The sequence below is a fragment of the Ictalurus punctatus genome, chromosome 5, assembly GCF_001660625.3.
Source record: "Ictalurus punctatus breed USDA103 chromosome 5, Coco_2.0, whole genome shotgun sequence".
NCBI lineage: Eukaryota > Metazoa > Chordata > Actinopteri > Siluriformes > Ictaluridae > Ictalurus > Ictalurus punctatus.
The window spans coordinates 30,544,923-30,567,298 of NC_030420.2; the positions used below are offsets into that span (position 1 = coordinate 30,544,923).

At 42.4% G+C, this 22,376-nt stretch overlaps 1 protein-coding gene across 1 annotated transcript in view; it reads left to right on the forward strand.

The window, feature by feature from the left end:
• The window catches only part of plxna3 (plexin A3), a 194,902-nt gene that overhangs the window by 164,081 nt on the left and 8,445 nt on the right, over nucleotides 1–22,376 (forward strand). Inside the window, exons 16-28 of the mRNA XM_053680416.1 lie at nucleotides 258–425; nucleotides 547–640; nucleotides 2,867–3,106; nucleotides 3,213–3,356; nucleotides 7,236–7,470; nucleotides 8,805–8,947; nucleotides 9,567–9,823; nucleotides 10,937–11,003; nucleotides 12,766–12,912; nucleotides 18,103–18,262; nucleotides 19,162–19,265; nucleotides 19,400–19,496; nucleotides 20,091–20,281. Coding sequence (XP_053536391.1) covers nucleotides 258–425; nucleotides 547–640; nucleotides 2,867–3,106; nucleotides 3,213–3,356; nucleotides 7,236–7,470; nucleotides 8,805–8,947; nucleotides 9,567–9,823; nucleotides 10,937–11,003; nucleotides 12,766–12,912; nucleotides 18,103–18,262; nucleotides 19,162–19,265; nucleotides 19,400–19,496; nucleotides 20,091–20,281 — 2,047 coding nt within the window. The remainder of the gene's footprint in view (nucleotides 1–257; nucleotides 426–546; nucleotides 641–2,866; nucleotides 3,107–3,212; nucleotides 3,357–7,235; nucleotides 7,471–8,804; nucleotides 8,948–9,566; nucleotides 9,824–10,936; nucleotides 11,004–12,765; nucleotides 12,913–18,102; nucleotides 18,263–19,161; nucleotides 19,266–19,399; nucleotides 19,497–20,090; nucleotides 20,282–22,376) is intronic.

Consider the following 22,376-nt stretch of genomic DNA (forward strand, 5'->3'; position numbering starts at 1 on the left):
ACAAAGACCCTGCCTCCATTTCCTGGATCTAAGAGGCACAGAGGTCACACCTCTTATAATTGGTACTGACAGACACAATTATAGGGATTGACGCCTCCTTTTTTTTCTTTTCATTTTTTTTTTTACTAAGCTTGAGTAAAAATTTATTGTAAATATTGAGACCAACGCAGGTCCTCTAATGAAATAAGATGAGTTCAACACCTTGTGTGTGGAAAATATACACAACTCAATGAAATCCTTTTGTTTCTCTCAAACAGGAGAACGATGCACGAGATCGTGTGTGTGACCCCGGCCTCTGCGTTGAGCTCGGGAGCCGTGTCCATAAAGCTGTTCATAGATAAAGCCGAAATCAACAGCGACCTGCGTTACATCTACACCGAGGATCCCAGCATCCTCAGCATCGAGCCCAACTGGAGCATCATCAAGTGAGAACTCGCAGCGCACGCACTCAAACGCTCACGCATCCTGTACACGCAGTACGTACATGCATGGAGAATGTGAAATCTCAAGAGCAGATGAGCAACAACATGTTTCTCGTCTCTACAGCGGCAGCACGGCTCTGACGGTGACTGGAACACACCTGCTCACCATCCAGGAGCCCAAAGTCAGGGCCAAATACAGCGGCGTGGAGACCACCAACGTAAGCCCACACCCTCCAGCTATTTCTACAACAGGAAAACCACCGAAACGACCTTCTGGGTTTCGGAGGCTAATTATCACTCACTTTCCATGTGTTTTACATTTATTAAAGACCTGGAGGGCATAAAGCAGGAGAGAGTAGCTTTTAATTTCATGTAAGAAAATGGATTTGGTTGAAAATAGGGGCAGGAGAGTTTTTTTTTTTTCCACGATTCCAGATGCGTTAGAGTAAATGACGCGACGCTCCAGTATGAAGTGTAATAAAGCATGCTTATTAGCAGCCGTCCAAAGCGACGTTTGTATCATTGAAGATGTAATGCCACTCAGGCGGATAAAGCAGGGTGGATTTTACGGTTGAGGGCATAAGTTTACATACGCCTTGCAGAATCTGCTAAATGTTAATCATTTAAATAAATAAATAAATAAATAAAAGGGATCATAAAAATTGCATTTTTTAAAAATTATTATTATTATTTTTATTTTATTTATTAGCGCCCATCAGGAGCTACGTAAGATATTTACGTGTTTCCCAGAAGACGAAATAATTTACACAGAATCATCCTGCTCAAAAGTTTACACACCCTCTGCTCTTAATGAACCGTGTTACCTTCTTGAGAATCGGCGAACGTTTGCACCTTTTGTAATAGGACTCGTGTGCGAGTCCCTCAGTTGTCCTCGGTGTGAAAAGACGGATCTCGGCATCATATAGCCGCCGCCGGAAAGGGGGTTAAATGTGTAGAAGAGGGTGGAAGAGTAAAGAATGTGCAGGACCTGGAGGATTTATTCTGAAGGACAGTGGGCAGTTTAACTGCTCCGGATAAACGAGGGACTCGTGAAGAACTCTCACAAAACATAAAAACATCATGCCGTCCATCATCCAGGTAACGACACACGGTATTAACAATCGAGCGTGTGTAAACTTTTGAACTGGTTCATTTGTGGAAATTCGGTTATTATTGTGTCTTGTGGACTATATGTAAACATCTGTTATGTGAAGTAGCTTCTTCAGGGCAGGACTAAATACGCAACTAAATGCAATTCTTATGATCCGTCTTATTTTTAAGAAAAATTAATAAATTGTTAACATTTTGCAGATTCTGCAAGGCGTGTGTAAACGCAGCTGTGATTTTATGTAGTAAAATTCTCAGTGGCGTCTGGTTTTATTAACAAAATGCCTAAATTCAGCATGCTTGAGGGATGAAATATGGTTACTGTTGTAGAGAGAAATCATACAAACCCGACCTCATTCAAATGTCCTCTAGGCTCAAAATCGCCAGAATGACTGAGAGGAACGTACGAAAATGATAAGAGAACTTTATTGTGAAGTGCACGTCCGTGTGGGTGTGTGTACACAGTTGAAATCTGATCTATAACGGAAATTGATAGTTTCCGTTGAATTTGACCGCCCCGAGTGAGTGTGTACGTGTAATGGTATGTCCTCGCTTCTCATGATGCTTTATTATTCGAGTCTGAGATAAATGCTCCAGTCAGCCAATAAGGATTCCGTCCCTGGAGGTGTGGGCCAATCAAATTGCACGCTCGGAGCCGGAGAATCGATAGGATTCCTGCTTCCTTGATCTGTCAGCCAATCAGGTCTCCCGTAGAGCTCCTGTGACTGAGCAATTGAGTGGGAAGGAAGGTAATGTAGAGAGAGGCACGATAAACAACAACAATAACACACACTTCCTGCTGAGGTTTAAGTGCTGCCATTTAATCTATCCTTCTGCCCAGTTCAGGTATTTCATGTATCAAGCACACCTAGTGCAACTAATGAAGCCCTTGATTAGTTGGATAAGGGGTGCTTGAGACAACACCTGCTTTGCATATTTGTGCTGTTGTGAGGGATTCTATTCTATGAACGAATCAAAATCAGATCCCTTTTCGAGAGTGATGTTTACATTACCATGTTTCATGCTGTTGCATAAGCTGAAAGAGGGCGTGGCTGCAAGGAAAGCAGTGAAGAGTAAAACAAACTAGCACTAGTGAGTTAGACAGATGTCGTGTGTGAGAAAGTTACAGATATGCTAGGTCGCTAGGTAGATATGCTATACGTCGCTGTATAGCCCCTGTATTTTGAAAAAGCCTCCAGCAAGGTAACACCATGACTAACCATGAAACCATGACACATTAACAATCCTAATACTAATCTAGTTATAACTGATTTTTGTGCTTTCGCTACTGTCACTCCAGCTCAGCCGTGAAAACAAGCTTTCTGGTTCTCCTTCAGGTGTGTACGGTGGTAAACGACTCCACCATGACCTGCCTCGCTCCTCCTATCGTCTACACAAAGCGACAGGCGCCCGAGAGCGGCCTTCATCCCGACGAGTTCGGCCTTATCCTGGACCACGTGTCCTCTCTCCTCATCCTCAACGGCACTCCTTTTACCTATTATCCCAACCCGACCTTTGACCCGCTTGGGAACGCCGGGATACTGGAGGTCAAGCCTGGATCTCCTATAATCCTTAAGGTAGCCCTATTTTATTTAATTTTTTTCTTGATTTCTGGTTTCCCATCTTACAATCAAGTGTAATAGTAGTCAACAATAATACACACATACATTTTCTTTACACTAGGGTAAAAACCTGATTCCTCCCGCCCCCGGGAACGCCCGCCTGAATTACTCCGTGATGATTGGAGAAACCCCGTGTCTGCTAACCGTCTCCGAGTCTCAGCTGCTCTGTGATTCGCCAGACCTTACCGGAGAGCAGCGTGTCCTGGTAAGTCGTAAAGACGCAATGCGCAACGTCTGCAAAGTAGTCGGAATTTATGACCGTGCTTTTATTTCACCGTGTTCGCTAATAAACACGGCGGAAAATGGATGCGCGGCTGCAAGCAGACAGAACTGAATGTTTGATTCGCGTGAACGCAGAGACCATGCGTCTCACTTAATCAAATCCTAACAGGGCCGGACGTCGTGGCATTTATTATTATACATTTTTTTTACGTTCGGAATGCTAATTTTTATGCTAATTCACAGCACGTAAAGATCGACCTCGCCGCACGTTAGGTATTTATCACGATTTGGGAGACGTGCTGATCCAAGCACTTTCCCCTCATAATCTCCGAGCCACGAGACGAGTCCCTTCAAAATCTGACACGCGGAGAGGACGAGACGAGTGTGCGAGCGAGCGAGATAGGGAGGGAAGGAGGAGTGACGGAAGGAATCATGCTCAAAAGGGACCCAAAACGCGTCTCTCGTTTGACGACGACGACGACGACGATGATGATGATGATGCTGCGTTTTCTTGTTGACCGTAAATATTTGTCAGAATGCTGTCAGGTATCCCTGTAATTACAGTCCCGGGCATTCAGTGTCATTAAAACGGATCAATTCCACCCAGCTCCGTCGTCCCCGCCCCTTTCTTTCTTCACCACAGCTCTGAGATTCCATCTGCCCGACTAATTCAGCACAGCATCCAACTCCCTCGTGATCGATGAGAGGAGTCACCGGCCGGGTGCAAATCAAAGAGGAGATTAGGATCCAGTGAGATATCGGAGGTTCTTCTGAGTCACAGCTTGTCTCTATCTTTCTCTCTCTCTCTCTCTCTCTCTCTCTATTAAGGCCGGTAAGAAAGATAAGGGTAAAAAAGGAGGAGCAAGAATTATAGAGAGCTTAATAGTGCGCAGAAATCAGTCGTCTAATGACCCGACACGTATCGACATCTCTCTGGGCTTCCCTTTGTTCTTCGCTCATCCCCTGCCACCATAATTCATGCAGCCACGCAGCGCGCAGGCAGCACCGGAAAGGTGAAAGTCGTTGGGAAAGCCGACAGGACGCCGCGTGTAATTGACGTGTGGCCACAGAAAGGCTGAGTTCCGTCTAATCACTCCGCAGTCGGCCCCGTTTCTAAGCAGCGCTCTAGCACTTGCCGGTCGGAGCTTCATTATAGTCCCACCTGCGCCACTGTGACTTTTCATGAAGTCATGTGATTGGCATGTCAGTGGTGTGCTGTATCCAACTGGGGGCTGCTTATATTCCCAAAGATCAGGCTTTCTTGGCAAAAGTTTAAATTAGGCATTAGACGTTTCCACTTGGCCATTATAATAGGACGAAAAAAGGAAACCGTAATGCTGTGTAGTAGATCAAGAAAAAAGAAAAACTAAGGCCGCCTTCAAAATCGAGTCGCTCATGTCAATGCCATGGTGATGAAATTATGCCACGCACAAACCCCTGAGTCGTCAGTCCTGACCTGCATTATTTTGGCTTGCTGAACAGTTAGTTATGTGTCAGGGGTGGCAGTTTATAAGCATGGTAAAAATCACAATAACATCGGAGACGAAAACGACTAATGGCTAATGTAGAAAGTTACAGTTTCGTCACTTCTTAAAGGGGTGCTACTTTGAACCCATTCAGATGGGTTATAGGGTTCTACATAAAGGGGCAAACGTTTGGATTCTCGTAGTACTTCTGGCTACGAGAACATACAGGATGTTATGCTCCATAGTCAAATTCTTCAGTGTCTGTATGCTACACACCACAAAGACGTTGCTGGAAGCAACGGTAATAATGCAAGATAAGAAACGCATGTTTTATTGCGTGTAGCTGATCAAAAGAAGCCTTAATATTATCAATGTAGCTCATATACAGTTAGGTGGTCTCCTTAGAGTTCTGATTCCCAGTTGTACAAAATGTTTCAACAATAATGAAAAACAAAATCCACACCTTTTTATGTTAATAGCAGTTGCTTGTCATGGTAGTCTCGGTCTCAGACGCTCCACCCGTTGGATCCAGCGCATATGATGTCTTTTGGTGCACTTTTCTGGCCACAAGCTTCAGGATCATGAAGGTTGCAATCTGACTGTCTCTCTAGACTTCTTCACAAGCTTTTGAACACCTTGGCAAAATATAGATACCGGTTTTAAAAACGTTCACAGAATCCTGTCCGTAAAACTTAGTCAAGAGTTTTGGGTGAAGCACGTAGTGGTGAGTACTTGAGGTACAGGAGGTACACTCACGTGTTGGCTGAAAGACCAGGAGGGAAGGTTTGTTGGTCGTCAGACGTGTCCGTTAAATTGTGTAGGCAGTTCTTGGCCATGTTATATTGAAGAAATGTATATAGAAACAAACTTTCTAACTGACTTAGAGGTCTGCCGTGTGAGACTGTTGTCATGGTAACGCATTGACCAAGAAGAAGGAGGGAAAAAAGCCGACGAACATAAAAATAACTTGATGACGCCGTCCCCTAGCCCCTCGCGTTACTGCTCAATTGTGTTGTTGGAATCCAACTGAATTTGTAGGCCTTCGAATCCTTCCTTGAACATCTGCTAGACAACGTAATAAATGACCTCTGCGCAACGTGGTATTTTTCCATCTGCAGAATATATTATATAATTGCTAGTTGTCATTTGGCTGTGATATATTTTGCCACACAGCCAGCTGAGCTGATTGTTAGCGTATCTCCCCCTCATGGTGTTTTTAACAGCATCACATAATATAATTTACCATTGATTATAACCCTCGGGGATTCAATTGTTGTGGGGGATTCGAGCTGCATCACAAAAAGGAGTTATTAAGCGAAGCTCTGCTGGTGTGTTATCAGTGTGGATTGCGTTGCTGCTATAGCTGCCTTTTAAAGAGCAGTGGGTTTTTTTTTAAAACTTCAGGTAAACAAACATAAGCCGTGTCATTCAATTCGGCAACTCAGCAAGTTCTCCAACTGAGGCAAACCGAGCCCAAATCCTTAGTCAGTGAATTATAAAGTTAACGTGAACACTTTATAGTTTCATCCTAGTAAATGTGATCTTTCTGGGTGACGTGTTTAGCAACCAATGGCCAACTTGTCATGAGACACCACCGAAATGCTCCTTAACTTGCTAGCAAACTTGTTAGAAAGTCAGAACTCTTGCTAAGTAGCTACTGTAGCTGGCTAGCTTGGACTTTAGCTAGGTGTAAGATAAATATCATGTAAAATACTTTTAAATACGATGCTGTTATGTAGAAAGGTCATTCCTGTCGTAGCTAAAAATACCTTGTTATCCCAGGTAACTAGCTCATTAGTGTTGTTTGTAAAGTGTACTCAAGGGTCCTTTTGTAAAGCTGTCATGAGAAAATTATGCATTCAATCACAGCACGAAGAACAAAATGATTTAGTTAGCATAAATTAGCTTGCTAGCAAAATGGGCTCCTAGCTTTAATTACACAATATCATAGTCAGTCTAATGTTAATTCTCTTGCTTCCTAACAAGGCTGATGTGCTAAATTGCTAGCTTGGATAGCTAAAATAAGTAAAATATAATTGTATATAAGCGAAAAAAAAAAAAAGCAAAAAGCTATCACTGCAGTAGCTTAGTATTACCTACATGGCTTAAATATAATATTTACCTGACAAATTTGGCTCCTAGTTTTAATTACACAGTATCATAATTAGACTAATGTTAGCTCACTTGCTAAATGGTTAACTAGCTTGGATGTTAGCTAAATCACTCTATTAAAAAAAAAAAAAAAAGTAAAATAACATTGTACAATAAGCTGGTATTACAACAAATGCATGTGCTTGCAATGGCTAAATATTAGTGTTTACTAGCTTACTTGTAAATTTGGCTAGCTACGTAGCGGGTCTGAGTGTTAATGTTGTCTGTCTCTTTTTTCTCTTCAGATTTTGGTTGGCGGGTTGGAGTACTCCCCCGGCACCCTCCACATCTACTCGGACAGCACGCTGACACTTCCCGCTATCATCGGGATCGGAGCGGGCGGCGGCGTCCTCCTCATAGCCATCATCGCCGTCCTCATCGCCTACAAGAGGAAGACGAGGGACGCGGATCGCACGCTCAAACGCCTGCAGCTCCAGATGGACAACCTGGAGTCCCGGGTAGCACTGGAGTGCAAGGAAGGTGAGGCGATCTGCATCTCAGATGGTAGTTGTGACTGTACATATGCGTATTAGAGACCTAAATAGTCACATAGTCTCACGTTGATTTAAAAAAAAATAAATAAATAAATGTAAGATACATGACTTAAAGGTGCAGTTTGTAATATTGCAAAATGTTTTTAGACCTGTGATAATCAAATCATTTTTTTTTAAATACTATAGAAAAACTGTGATTTTAAATATTACTGTGAAATGTATTTGCTGAGTCTCTTTTTTTTTTTTTTTTTTGTTATATTTTATTCTGGCCCAGAAATTAGCCCCGCCCACTGCTTTTTCCCCCCCAAAAAATTCACAAGGTATAAGTTGTTTATAACAGAGGTGATCTGTTGAGTAAATTGAAGGGGGGATTCACCTTGCAGAGTGGTGGGGGAGCATGACGAATCATAAACCGCTTCTTGAATACTTTTATTTATTTATTTTTTTTAACTTTTAATGAAATTTTTATCATCTGAGTCCATATATGTGTGTTTCTTTAGTTACTTATACACTTTAAAATGGTTTATACAGCATTAAGAGAGAACAACGACATGTCCATGACTTCCGATTCGGTAAATGTGAATTTCTCTTTCTGCCATTATAACTTTGAGCAAAGCATTTAACTCCCAAATTCCTCCAGCTGCTTCTGCACAAAAGTGTCCACTAAGTGAATTAATTGTAGATCTGAAGTGTGGAATGTCCGCCAGCTCCTCGCTGGAGTGTTCATGGTTCAGGTAGTTACAGTATCACCCTCACAGTGCCAAACTCTCAGGCGTAATAGTGTGTTAAAAGCTTTATAATTGGTCGCTAATGTATTAATGCGAAAGAAGAAGCCCGGACCTGTACTTTACAGTCGATCGCCAAAAAAAAAAAAAAAAAAATCTGCTTCATCCGCTCAGATTCTCAGGATTCACACTCTGCTCTCGCCTTCGCTATCTTCCACCACTGTACAGCGATCAGACTGCAAATCCATTTGTGTGCGCGTGAGACGACAGCCGGTCTGAACTCGACGCAGGCTTTGACGCAGACTTTACAGAGTGATTGAACTGGGTCATGTCATAATGCGTGCTTAGCTTTTGAAACTGGCTTTATTTCTGGGTTGAGACTTTTAGCAGTTGCGGAAGTCGGAGCTGTTTTTCTGGTATCGGGAGATTTATTCAGCATTTACACATTTGCGACGAGGGCGATTTCACTCATCTCACACTAACACACAAGGTTCATTTGACTTGCTGATGGATTAGACTACCGTTTTTGCTCAGATCGGATTTGTCTGTCTTGATGGTTTACTAACTGTACCCCCGTCACCTTCCTGTCCTCCAGCATTCGCCGAACTGCAGACAGACATCCAAGAGCTGACCAATGACATGGATGGCGTGAAGATCCCATTCTTAGAGTACCGTACCTACACTATGAGAGTGATGTTCCCTGGAATCGAGGAGCACCCGGTTCTAAAGGAGCTTGATGTGAGTGTAAAAACAAGCCTAAAGAAGCAGTTCTCCCTGGTGTAGTTCATTCTGTCTGTCTGTCTCCGTGTCTGTCTGTCCCTCCCCAGGTGTTGTCTGACACTTAGATATGCAGTGAGTTGGTTGCAAGAACTCAGCCTCTCCCCTCCTCCCTGGTTTTTCTTTTAATCCTTCACCAGGGGGTAGAAGAAGAGGATAAAAGCCCTAGGATGTGCTTTAAAAAGCCTCCCTAAGCTCCAACGCTACCTCAGTAGTGTGTTTCAGAGCAAACATGCCGCTTTCTGCTTGCTTTTTAATTAAAACCTCTGACACATGCCGAAACCAGCAGCCACGCAAAGACCCCGTGGAATAGGCGTCTAGCGACATGCCTAGCGAAAAATGTTTTTTGAAAATAGTCGGCAGGAAAGAACGAGCCCTTTGACGGTGGCATTTTTAACTGCGCTTGACATTCTGCCTTCAGGAAGCAGTCAGGCGAAAAATAGCACATTCATTCATTCATCCCATTGTTCTCAACTGTTTCCTTCATCCCACCGAACCGTTATTTGCTCTTTGTTTCGCCTGTTATTTAATCCTGCCGTCTAATTTTCTCCATCCCCCTCCCCCTTTTCTTCCTCCGCAGTCTCCAGCTAACGTGGAGAAGGCCTTGCGTCTCTTCAGCCAGCTGCTCCACAACAAGATGTTCCTGTTGATGTTCATCCACACGCTGGAGGCCCAGAGGTCTTTCTCCATGCGCGACCGAGGCAACGTGGCGTCTCTTCTCATGGCGGCGCTGCAGGGTAGGATGGAGTACGCCACCGTGGTGCTCAAGCAGCTTCTGGCCGACCTCATCGAGAAGAACCTGGAGAACCGTAACCATCCCAAGCTGCTTCTGCGACGGTAAGGCTTCCATTTTGGAGCTCCGCAACAGAGGGAGATGACTCTGATCAAGGGTTCTTTCCTAAAGGGTTTCTACTTACAACCTTTTATGAAATTGTTCTGTGGAAAAAGCCGTCAGGGTGCTAGGAGCCTACAGAGAGTGTCCCTGCTGTGAGAGTATACCAAAGATAGATTCTGAGGGGAACAAAGAAACAGATTTCCTGAGGCATTAGAGGAAAGAAGAGCCTCGAAGGGGTTCTCTATGATCACCAGTAGCTTCGACACTTTCAAATCCAAACACCATTATTTGATTGGTTCACCACATCCTTTGCTGAGTTGATCAGCCCTCGCAATGGGAATGATATATTTCTGTTAAAAATAGCGTCTATATAATAAAAATTAAATACAAATTGCTTTATTTATAAAATAGAAGAACAAAGGTAAGTGTTCACAGTCAGGCACTCGTTAATGATTTCACTATAAATGTATTAGAATTAGTTCAAATCATACAAAGTATATAAGACTCGAAAAACCGTAAACAAATATAGATTATTATTCTTGATTTCGAAACACTTACAGAACAAACACAATTCCAGAGTCCTGGGAAGATCTTCCGCACGCTTTTCTGGAAATAAGGAGTAGAAATGAAAGGGATGAAAATAAAATGAGAATAATAAAGGGCCTAGAACAGAACCTTGTGGGACCCCAAATTTCACCATTTTAGGCCCTGAAGAATCTCTTAAGCCTAAAAAAAAATGAGCAATGAATTGTCAAGTAAGATCTAAACCAGGCCAGAGCTTGCCTGTCAAATCTGCTTATGTTCCATGTTCACTAGTGTGAAATGTTACATTTAGAGCCAGCAGCACTTAAACAGAAACATAAGCACCACCTGAGGCAAGCAGTACCTCAGCTCTTCAGCCGGTGAAGTTTCCAGAAACCAGACTGAAACACGGTGTGCTTGGTACTCTCACCACTTTCTTTTGGAGTCTTTTGGAGCCGTTGTTTGCCTTATTACAGAGTAGCATGCACAGCAATACAAATGAACAACACTGCATAAAGATGAGAGAAACCACGAGGACAATAATAAAACAAAGGATTTGCAGACAGTGAACATGCTGCGTCTCTCTTTTGCAGGACGGAATCCGTGGCCGAGAAGATGCTCACCAACTGGTTCACGTTCCTTCTGCATCGCTTCCTCAAGGTTTGCCAGAATTTCCTGCATAAATTTTCTTTCTTATCTCTAAATCTATTAGTCATCTCTGAAGCTTGACGAACACTCACTTACAGGCCTGAGCTTTGACATCTCATGGCTGGGTAGCTAATGCTTTCACATGGTGACTCTCTGCAGGAATGGTATGGATCTGGCTGAGGCTTAGCCTCAGGAATGCCACAGTTTCTCCCCAGTCTCAGAACAATCCCTCAGCGACCAGCTGGGCCTTCTTCCAAACCCACTTCCTGTCAGGTGTTCCCTGAACCCCGAGCAAAATGTTCGCCTTATCCGAAAGCTGCAGTCGAGCTGCTCAGACGAAGCCCTGTTAAGGTCGCTAACATCAGGCCCGTTGTGTGCTCCGGGATAGAAACGCTCCTCAGAATGCAGTCCTGGCTGAATGCCACGTATGCTTAAGTCCCATCAGTGCAGATGTTAAAGTATTCTGGCCACCACCCCGGCCTCCAGGAGTAAATACATAGAAATGATTACACAAGCTTACTCAAGACTCGGTTTCAGAGTGCTACCATGTCTTTATATATATATATATATATATATATATATATATATATATATATATATATATATATATATAATATAATACACCAATCATCCATAACTTTAAAACCACTGACAGGTGAAGTGAATACCATTGATTACCTCATTATAATGGCACCTGTCAAGGGGTGAGATATATTAGACAGCAAGTGAAGTCAGTTCTCGAAGTTAATGTGTTGGAAGCAGGAAAAATGCCCAAGCGTAAATATCTGAGCGACTTTTACAAGGGCCAAATTGTGACTGCTAGACGGCCGAGTCAGAGCATCTCCAAAAGGGCAGGTCTTGTGGGGTGTTCCCGGTATACAGTGGTTAGTACCTACCAAAAGTGTATAAGGAAGGACAAATGGTGAACCAGCGACAGGGTCATGGGCGCCCAAGGCTCACTGATCCACATTTTCTTTGTTGAATTAAAACACGTTTTAATTCGTGTTTATGTATATTAACCAGAGACCATTCAAGCCCCTGGTTACTATAGAAACGATAACACATTAGAATTACAGCCGGGAACTGCAGTGAGTGCTGCTGTTATGTAAAAAAACAATCAGTACCTTCTGACCAATCAGAATCAAGAACTGCGCCCGAGTATTTAATCATTCTTCCGTTGTTTCATTTGCTTTGTCTGCCTGTCTCTCCCTTTCTCTCACTCCGTCGCAACCCCCGCTCGGGGTCTGTGTGCATGTGTAGCCGAGTGAGCGTCACGATGTCAGGCTGTAATTAATAATGTCAAGCTGATCTAGCCTAAGGACTAAATAACAGCCTTCCCTCAGTATCGCTGCTTAGTCATCAATAGCTTTTAAGTGGATAATTGGCGAGTTCTTCGCTCCTTGCAAATGCCATCTAGAAACGAATGTGAATCGGGCATCTACAGTCTCTCTGTGCTCTGGTCTCTCAGTCTCCTCCACTCTTCCTCACGCTCTGTTTTTCCATTTCCCATCTCCTGTACCTTTTATTTATGGCCTTATCAATTTTTGTACCTGTAAATTGCACCGTGTGTTTTATTGCCCTGTCTATAAATAATGGAATGAATGCATTTGAATGGCTCGATGGCATTTAGTTAGTTTTTTCATGCCTTACTAAAATGAAAATGACACATTTGAGTGCTGTTTGATTGCTTTTTCCGGAGTCTCGCTTGTGACATTTGACCCCTCAGGGGTATTCTTGGATATTCTCACCTCTCTTTTTCTGTTTCGTTCTGCAGGAATGTGCAGGAGAGCCTCTCTTCATGCTGTACTGCGCGATAAAGCAGCAGATGGAGAAAGGACCGATCGACGCCATCACCGGAGAGGCTCGCTACTCGCTCAGCGAGGACAAGCTCATCCGACAGCAGATCGACTACAAGCAGCTGGTCAGTGTGTGCCCCGAGTGTGTGCACTCTCTCAACTCCCATAATGGCTCTCCCGTTTCCCATCAGCCCTCCCCCCTCACTCAACCACCAACCGGCAGATCCACTGGGGTCAGGTGTTTGACTTCGGTTCAATACACGAATACACACCCGAGCGAATAGGGAGCAAATGATGTATCTTATAACTGAGCTATAACAGATCACCGGATCGATGGGAGTGTTTTCGAGCAGTGCCGTTTACTCCCATTAACATTCAGCCGGTGGAGTCTGAAGGTTAGCTTAAACCCGCTGTTATTCAGGGCTCGGCGCATGCTCCCTTCTCCACCATCATGATAGATGAGTTGCTAAGGTTTCAGCTCCTGTGCTGCCACTGAAATATATATGCCTCCCAGAGCGGCGACGCCCATCAGACAGACGAGGACAGGCCGTGTGGTGAATGCAGAGAGGGCAGAAGAAAGAGAAGTGCTTGTAGGACGGATGAAGAAGCCCAATTTCTGTAGTACCGTCATTGCATTTCATATAAGCAGGAGATTAAATAATCGTAGTAGTATGTGTCTCTGAGATCCGTGGGAAGAGTAGCAGTCTGACCTGCTCAGGACCAGGTGGAATGAGCATCCAGACGATATTTAGATGCAAAGTGATGCACAGCAATTCTTCTTTTCATCTTAAGTTGATCTGATATATATATGGGTGTTTTTTGTTTTCCTGAGACTGACATCATTTAAAATACAAGGCCATACAAAATGCTAAGCAATGCTTCTCATTACAGCAATTTTGCCACTAAATAATAATACTGTTTATTGTATGCACACAGGTTTGGCTTGAGTGACATGTAGCATGCTTGTAAATGGAAAATTTTCATTACATAATAGCTAGAAGATTATCATAATTAGTACTTTTAAGCAGTTATAGCAAATACTCGACCGTCCGGGGGCTAAACCATTATGGCACTTTATTATTTTAATTCAATATTTAAATAAATAAATAAACAAATAGCACCCTTATATCTGCTTCTTCTATCCATCCATCCATCCATCCATTTTCTATACTTCTTAATCACATGAATTGATCTTTTTTAATGAATCTGCTAAATCTAAGCTCAATAGGTTTACCCCCAGAACTAGCTCTTGTTCACCAGTGTGACAATTGATGATGTTTAAATAATTAAAAAATCACATCATAAATATGTTTCTGCGGATCTGTTGACCCCAGGGGCCATCAGTGGATCTCGTTCACGCACTCTCCTATCTACATGCCCTGCCTATTAATTTCATGAATTAATAACTTTATAAAATATATAATCACGAACGTCAATAGTAGGCGTCCAAGCACTATACGCAAATGATCACAATTTGCAATTACCACCTGTTTATTTTTTAACACTTTCTTATGTGTAACGATTATACATAACATTTCAAGTAGGAACACGGTTCCATGAAACATGAGACAATGAACGAACATCATAGTCCCAAACGGCAAGCATTGAGGTCCAAGCACTTTTCGCAAACGGTCAGAAAAATTGCGATTACTGCCAATTCGATCAATCCTTTTCTTTTACATTGTTGTTTTCTTGTTTTCATTATGTTTATTTATTCCTTAAGGTATGTTGTTTAGGTCAAGACATTGGTAGCTATATATATATATATATATATATGTGTGTGTATTTTTTTTGTAAATTTCTTTTGGAAATGGTGAGACATCTTGGTTAGAGAAAATGTACCAAATTTCTACAAGAAGTTAAATATTTTCTCAGAACTACTGAATACTATGCTCAGAGAACTAGTCCAGGAGTTTAAGGGGTTAAAATTGCATTTTGACTTTGTAAACGGGGGGGAAACCCCAACAACTTGCACTTCAAAAGGAAAGTGAACAGCTAAACCTGCTCAAGCCATTAATGACACAAACTCACCGATTCATCATGCTGCCTATTAAAGAAGACCAGACCTATGCTCTGGCTCTGTCTCCTTCCAAACAGCCCTGCCAGGAAACACTGCACTTAAACCATTACTGATTTATTTAAACACACATGACCTGCACCTTATAAAAGTACTACAGGTAAAACCTCTTCACACGAAACCTTCAACATCTTTTCAAGAGATTCTGTTTGATGTAGAAAGAGAGAGAGAGAAAGAAAGAGAAGTTTAGTCGTCTCGGTTAAAGCTGTGGGCGATCAGTAAGCGCTCAATGCCGGTCGATCCGGCGTGGATCGGCTTCGTCGAATCAATAGGCAGTGCGGCCATACAGATGTCTTAGCACTTAGTCCTAAACATGTGCTCCTCGGGAAGTGTCTGTAAAGGTCAAGTCGCATAGAATGGCTGGTCTCATATGAGTGAACAACTGCGTACGGTGTCGTATTCGTCAGGATAAAGATCCGTTAAAAACTGATCCCAAATCAGCATTTTACCACTTAGATTGTATTCGTTCAAACAAAATTTATTCGAATTACACAAATGTCATTTGCATCTTTTATTGACATTATAGACTGTTGATGTGTCCAGCAAATAATATAAGAATAAGAACAACAATAACGACTAAACTGCAATCACAGTTGTCCAAGCACTATACGAAAAGTGTTGCCAGTTTGGCCAATTTCCTTTTCTTTTTTTTTTCTTTTTTTTTTCCCCCCTAACACCTTCTTAATCCTAAAAATCATGCATGATCATGTATGAACTAAAAATTTTAACGATGCTCGTTCATTCTGAAGGGATTTATCGGGTCAAGGAGCCGGTGGTAATGTTCGTTTATGGTTGCGTTTTATTTTGAAGAAATGCTCAAATAGTGTGAGCTAGAGAAGAAAGCATTACCAAATTTCTGTTTTTCACAATAAAACACTTAAGGAAATGTGACTTTTTGTTAAAGCGTCCTCTCGTGGACAAGTCGCACAAAATTCGGTGCGAAGTTTTTCGAAAACTTTGATTGGCATCGTGATATTACAAGATAATAGTCGTTTAGTGTGTATATATGCGTGACACGTTAACATGTTATTAACGTATGGTAGCTATACAATTTGCCTGTTTAAAATTCTACACTCCCTTTAGTGCTTGGACCCCTGATAGTAGTAGTAATAGTAAGAATAATAATAAGCGCACTGTACATATAAACGATTAGAAGGGACACACTGGGACAACTAGGACTACTATAACCTTTCGCTAATGATCAGTAAGTGACCGAAGCTGCAGACACTGAGAGCAAGTCGCAAGTGCCAAGTGCATTGTTCTAATGACCCGATTAGCACTGCACCCAGGTCCTTCGTATGAATTTACATCCACCAGCAGCAATGTGTGAAAACCCTCACTGTGTAAATATATCAAGGCTCTTGGCAATCGTGATCAGCAGTAACATACTTACGGGGAGGGACGGAGAGGTAATATAGCATCGTGTGAAATGGACTGTAATGTAGGTGGCATTTTATTCCTTATACCACAGCAATTTTCCAGCGCAAACATTTTTTTTATTGATTGATGAAAAGAGATTATCCTTTATAGTTACGTTTAATGTTACGGAACGTTCATGAAACATGTTAGTTCCTGTTACTGTTTACATTATAGCAGCTATAAACTGTCATTCTCTCACCAGCTTTTCTCTCTTTTGAAGCTTAAAAAAAAAATCCAGCTTGTCATGTTCCCAAGAAACGGACTAGCCCTTCATTCTGAACACTTCCCCATGTCGGAAAACCTAAAGTTACACCTTTACCTCTTACTGTTACAAAGCGCTGACACTCAAGACTCTAGCCTGACGTTTAAATGTGCACACGGCGTTGTCATGCTGGAACAGTTTTGTGCCTCTTGGTTCCAGTGAAGGACAAATTGCAGTGTAATCTACAGCATACAAAGTCATCGTGTACAACTGTGTGCTTCCAACTCCGTGGCAACAGTTTGCACATAGTTTACATATGGGTTGGGTTGGTCAGGTGTCCACAAACATTTGGCCATATACGTAGTGTAGATTAATTCTAGTGTGTGTATTAGTTTTAGTGCAGCGGGTTACGCAGCAGAAAGATCTGCACTTGAAGGTTACAAGCCACTGCTGGGTTCTTGAAAAATAATAAATAAATTTTTCTAGACACTACAGGGGGGAGAAAACTCCTCACCCACCACTAGTGTGTAGCATCCACCTGGATGATGCGACGGCAGCCATAGTGCGCCAGAACGCCCAGCGCACACCAGATATTAGTGGAGAGGAAAGAGTGATGTAGCCAATTCAGGGTTGGGGATTATTAAGGGGGCCGTGATGGAGAAGGGCCAATGGGGGAATTTCGCCAGGACCCCGGGGTTATACCCCTACTCTTTTACCAAAAGTGTTCTGGGATTTTGAATGACCACAGAGAGTCAGGACCTCGGTCTAACGTCTCATCCGAAATACGGTGCTGTTTTTACAGTATAGTGTCCCCATCACTATACTGGGGCATTAGACCCCACACAGACCACAGGATGAGCGCCCCCTGCTGGTCTCACTAATACCACTTCCAGCAGCAACCTTAGTTTTCCGTAGGAGGTCTCGCATCCAGGTATTGGCCAGGCTCAACCATGCCTGGGAAACCAGGCAAGAACTGCAGGGAGATACAGCTCTGGCATATCTTAAATCCTCCTCTGCTCATCTTTATGTTTGGATTGGACTTTACCTCACGTGTAAGAACAAAAGCACCTGCAAGATACATAATGGTGAAGAAAGAAAGGTGAAAACTGCCCCTCAGTGTCTTCCTGACATGTTTGGACTCCATTTCGCCTACAACGTGTGAACTACATGCTCTCATTTGTAACTCCTTGCTCTCACATGCTCTTTTCAATTTTTTTCCCCCCCTAATCGATCTATAAATGTTTTCTAAAAGACTTCGAATGTGCTGTGCCTTGAACGCCGTGTGCCAGCAGACTGAGTATTCAGCAGCGGCATCACAGTTAATGTTTATACCGACATGTTGATCAATCGCGCTGAAATAGAGTGAGGATTGATCGGTGTGGGCCAGAATCAATCAGCCTCGAAATCCGTAGAGACGTTCACCTTTGAATGGAAATGCAGGCCGTCGGGCAGACATCTTTATTTAGACCTAAACATGAGCATGCGACTTTTGTGATTGTGATTAGGACAGATGCATTTGACTCACCACATTTATTTTTACCCTGCTTTCTTTACTAATTATTGCTGCACTCTGGTTAACAATCTCTATCCTTCCATCGCTGTCGTCCTGTCCCCCAGACTCTGATGTGTATTCCTCCGGAGGGAGACGCCGGCACCGAGGTCCCAGTGAAGGTGCTGAACTGTGACACAGTGACTCAGGTGAAAGATAAGCTGCTGGATGCGGTGTATAAAGGGATCCCATACTCTCAGAGACCACAAGCTGATGACATGGACCTCGGTACGAGCACATCACATCTCCAACAGCAGCTTTATTCACACAGACATGCAATATTTAAAATCTTTAGCAGTGGTCTCCATCATAAATAGCTTATAGCGGGGCTTCTTATACTTTATGCCGCCTCTTTAACGACTGCAGCACATAATCATTGTTTCGATTATATCCAACTGTTCAAATCTTAACATTATATTTGCATATATACATATCTAGATATTAGATATTATGTTTGTTTGTTTGTTTGTTTTTAAATGTAGATCTGCTCAACTCACAGCTCTAAATCATTACTCCTAACATTTATGTAGTAACGTTGGAATGTAGCCATGGCGACAAGCATAAAATAACAGTTTAAACCTACGGTTGCTCTTTGCTTTAAGTTTAATTGCAGGGAAAGGGATTATTAATAGCCACAGTGCATGGAAACGTTGTTAACCGAAAGCGACAAGAGCAAAGCAAAAATACCACCCGCTGAGATGTAACCATAAGGATCAGCGTATAATGGTAGCTTATTGATTTGTGGAGGTGTGGGAGTAGAAGGCTGGTCAAACATTTTGTCATTTTGTTTTTTGTTTTTTTTGCTACTTGAATATCCTTCAGTTATGATTAAGCAAAACATATCTAAGCTTAACGAAGTTTTTTTTTTTTTATCATATAAGCTTGATATCACCTACTGAAAGGGTCCAAAGTCAAAAAACAGACTTGGCAGAGAAAATGGATCTTTGCATCTGTTATTTTTGGACATTAGGACACTGTGTTCGTCTGTTGTTGCTTACTTATACAAGGATGTTAATGATGCTAATAATAATAATAATATCCACTTAGCATAAATGACTCTGTAGACTAATTGGTGGTTAGCTTTCAGTCAGTGTTCCTCGACTCTCGTTGTCATTTTGTTTGATTAGAGTGGAGACAGGGCCGACTCACCAGAATCATTCTTCAAGACGAAGACGTCACCACGAAGATCGAGAGTGACTGGAAGAGACTGAACACGCTGGCGCATTACCAGGTTGGACGCCGTTGTGTCTCTGACAAACATGTGACCAATACAGATGTATTAGTCTTGTATTAGTTGTATTACTGACTCTCGTCTGGGTTGTTGTTGTTGTTGTTGTTATTTTTTTCCCGCCCTTTTTTGCGCAGGTGACAGATGGCTCAGTGGTGGCTCTGGTTCAGAAGCAAGTGTCTGCGTACAACATCGCCAACTCATTCACATTTACGCGCTCACTCAGTCGATACGGTACGCTCTCTCCTCTTCTCTCATCAACTTCCAGTGTGACAGATCCTTGTCTTTTTCTCCTTTTACCCGTCATATGCTGTCTTGGCAAGAAATTGCCTCTTTTCACTGATCCGGCTCCAACTCTATTGATTAAAATTCTCAGAAAAACAGCACCGTTCGTCTCAGATCCGTGTGACAAGGTCAATTCATTCTACTTGAAGTCTCGCTCAGTGCAATTGTACTGTTTTCATCGCCGTTCAGTTTTCCTCCTTCAGTCCCAGAAAGGCAGTTATTGAGCCAAAAAGAGTCACAAAGACGTGATATCACTTGAAAATGGCTGCTGATGGCTGAGCTAAAGCACCTGTTGGATAGAAACTGTTAAACCTCTTCACAATAAGAAAGATTGTTCGGTGCTGAATAATTTAGTTTCTTTGGAACATTTCGTTTCTGGAGACATTTTAATACTCGGTATGACAAATCGCTGCTGCTCTTGTAAACTTGAAAAAGGACAGCGACTCCAGACAGTGATTTTCTTCACTGAAGGTACATTGTGTACGAGGGCATGATCCACCGTTATGTGACATTGTGGGGGTTTTATGCGCTGTTCTGTTACAGAGAGCTTGCTCAGGACTTCGAGCAGTCCAGACAGCCTGCGCTCTCGGGCACCAATGATCACCCCTGACCAGGAGACTGGTACCAAACTGTGGCACCTGGTGAAAAACCATGAGCACGCAGACCAGCGTGAAGGGGACCGCAGCAGCAAGATGGTGTCCGAGATTTACCTCACACGCCTTCTGGCCACGAAGGTATTCATACACGGTTCAAATCAGGAACTGTGCAGTGTATCTTACGTTTCCTCTGTTATATCTACAATCTTAACTTACCATATAGGCCAATTTATAGGTATATAATAACTGTCTCATTCATCCGTACATCCATCCATACATACATACATACTTACATAGAGACATGTATAACAGTCAACAAAGCTTCTATTCATCCAGTCCACTATATATTCGTGTCCATCCGACATTCATCCATCTATTCTCCCATATCCATCCATCAATTCAGCATCTACCTGTCCATCCAACCAACCATTTATTTATCCATCCATAGACTCAAATTGTACATACATACATCAAACCTCTCCATCCAATCATTTATCTGTCTGTCCATCCAATATTCATCCATTCATGTAGTTACCCATCTATTTATTTGTCTATCTAATCAACCATCCAGTCATTCATATAATCATACATCTGGCCAGCCATCTATCCATCCGACCGTCCAACACTTTTAACAGCCATCGTCCAAGCATCACATTTATTCGACCTTCCAACTCTCCATCCGAACATACATCCAACATTTATCCATCCTTAGATACATCCTTTCATATATATACATCCATCTATCCAACCATCCATCTCTCTATCCATATTTCCATCTGTTCATCCATCTCGCTATTCATTCATCTCGCTATCTATCCATCCAACCATTCATTCAGCATCTATCATTTAATTAATCCATCTGTACAACCAAAAATCCGTCTTAATTCATCCGTTCATGCAAATATTTGTCCAACCAATAATTCATCTATCCAAACAGCCATTCTTCCATCCATCTCCCATCCATTCAATCATTCATTCATTCATTCATTCATTCATCCATTCATCGAACTGTCTGTCCAACCTTTAATTTATCCAACCAACCATCAATCCATATCTCTATCCATCCATCCAACCAACCATCAATCCATATCTCTATCCATCCAACCAACCAACCATCAATCCATATCTCTATCATCCATCCAACCAACCATCAATCCATATCTCTATCCATGCAACCAACCAACCATCAATCCATATCTCTATCATCCATCCATCCAACCAACCAACCATCAATCCATATCTCTATCCAACCAACCATCAATCCATATCTCTATCCATCCAACCAACCAACCATCAATCCATATCTCTATCATACATCCAACCAACCAACCAACCATCAATCCATATCTCTATCATCCATCCAACCAACCATCAATCCATATCTCTATCCATGCAACCAACCAACCATCAATCCATATCTCTATCCATCCATCCAACCAACCAACCATCAATCCATATCTCTATCCAACCAACCATCAATCCATATCTCTATCCATCCAACCAACCAACCATCAATCCATATCTCTATCCATCCAACCAACCAACCAACCATCAATCCATATCTCTATCTATCCATCCATCCAACCAACCATCAATCCATATCTCTATCCATCCAACCAACCAACCATCAATCCATATCTCTATCCATCCAACCAACCAACCAACCAACCATCAATCCATATCTCTATCCATCCAACCAACCAACCATCAATCCATATCTCTATCCATCCAACCAACCAACCATCAATCCATATCTCTATCCATCCAACCATCAATCCATATCTCTATCCATCCATCCAACCAACCATCAATCCATATCTCTATCCATCCAATCAACCAACCATCAATCCATATCTCTATCCATCCAACCAACCAACCAACCATCAGTCCATATCTCTATCCATCCATCCAACCAACCATCAATCCATATCTCTATCCATCCAACCAACCAACCAACCATCAATCCATATCTCTATCATCCATCCAACCAACCATCAAGCCATATCTCTATCCATTCAACCAACCAGCCATCAATCCATATCTCTATCCATCCAACCAACCAACCATCAATCCATATCTCTATCATCCATCCATCCATCCATCCAACAAACCATCAATCCGTATCTCTATCCATCCATCCAACCAACCATCAATCCATATCTCTATCCATCCATCCAACCAACCTCAATCCATATCTCTATCCATCCATCCAACCAACCAACCCACCATTCTT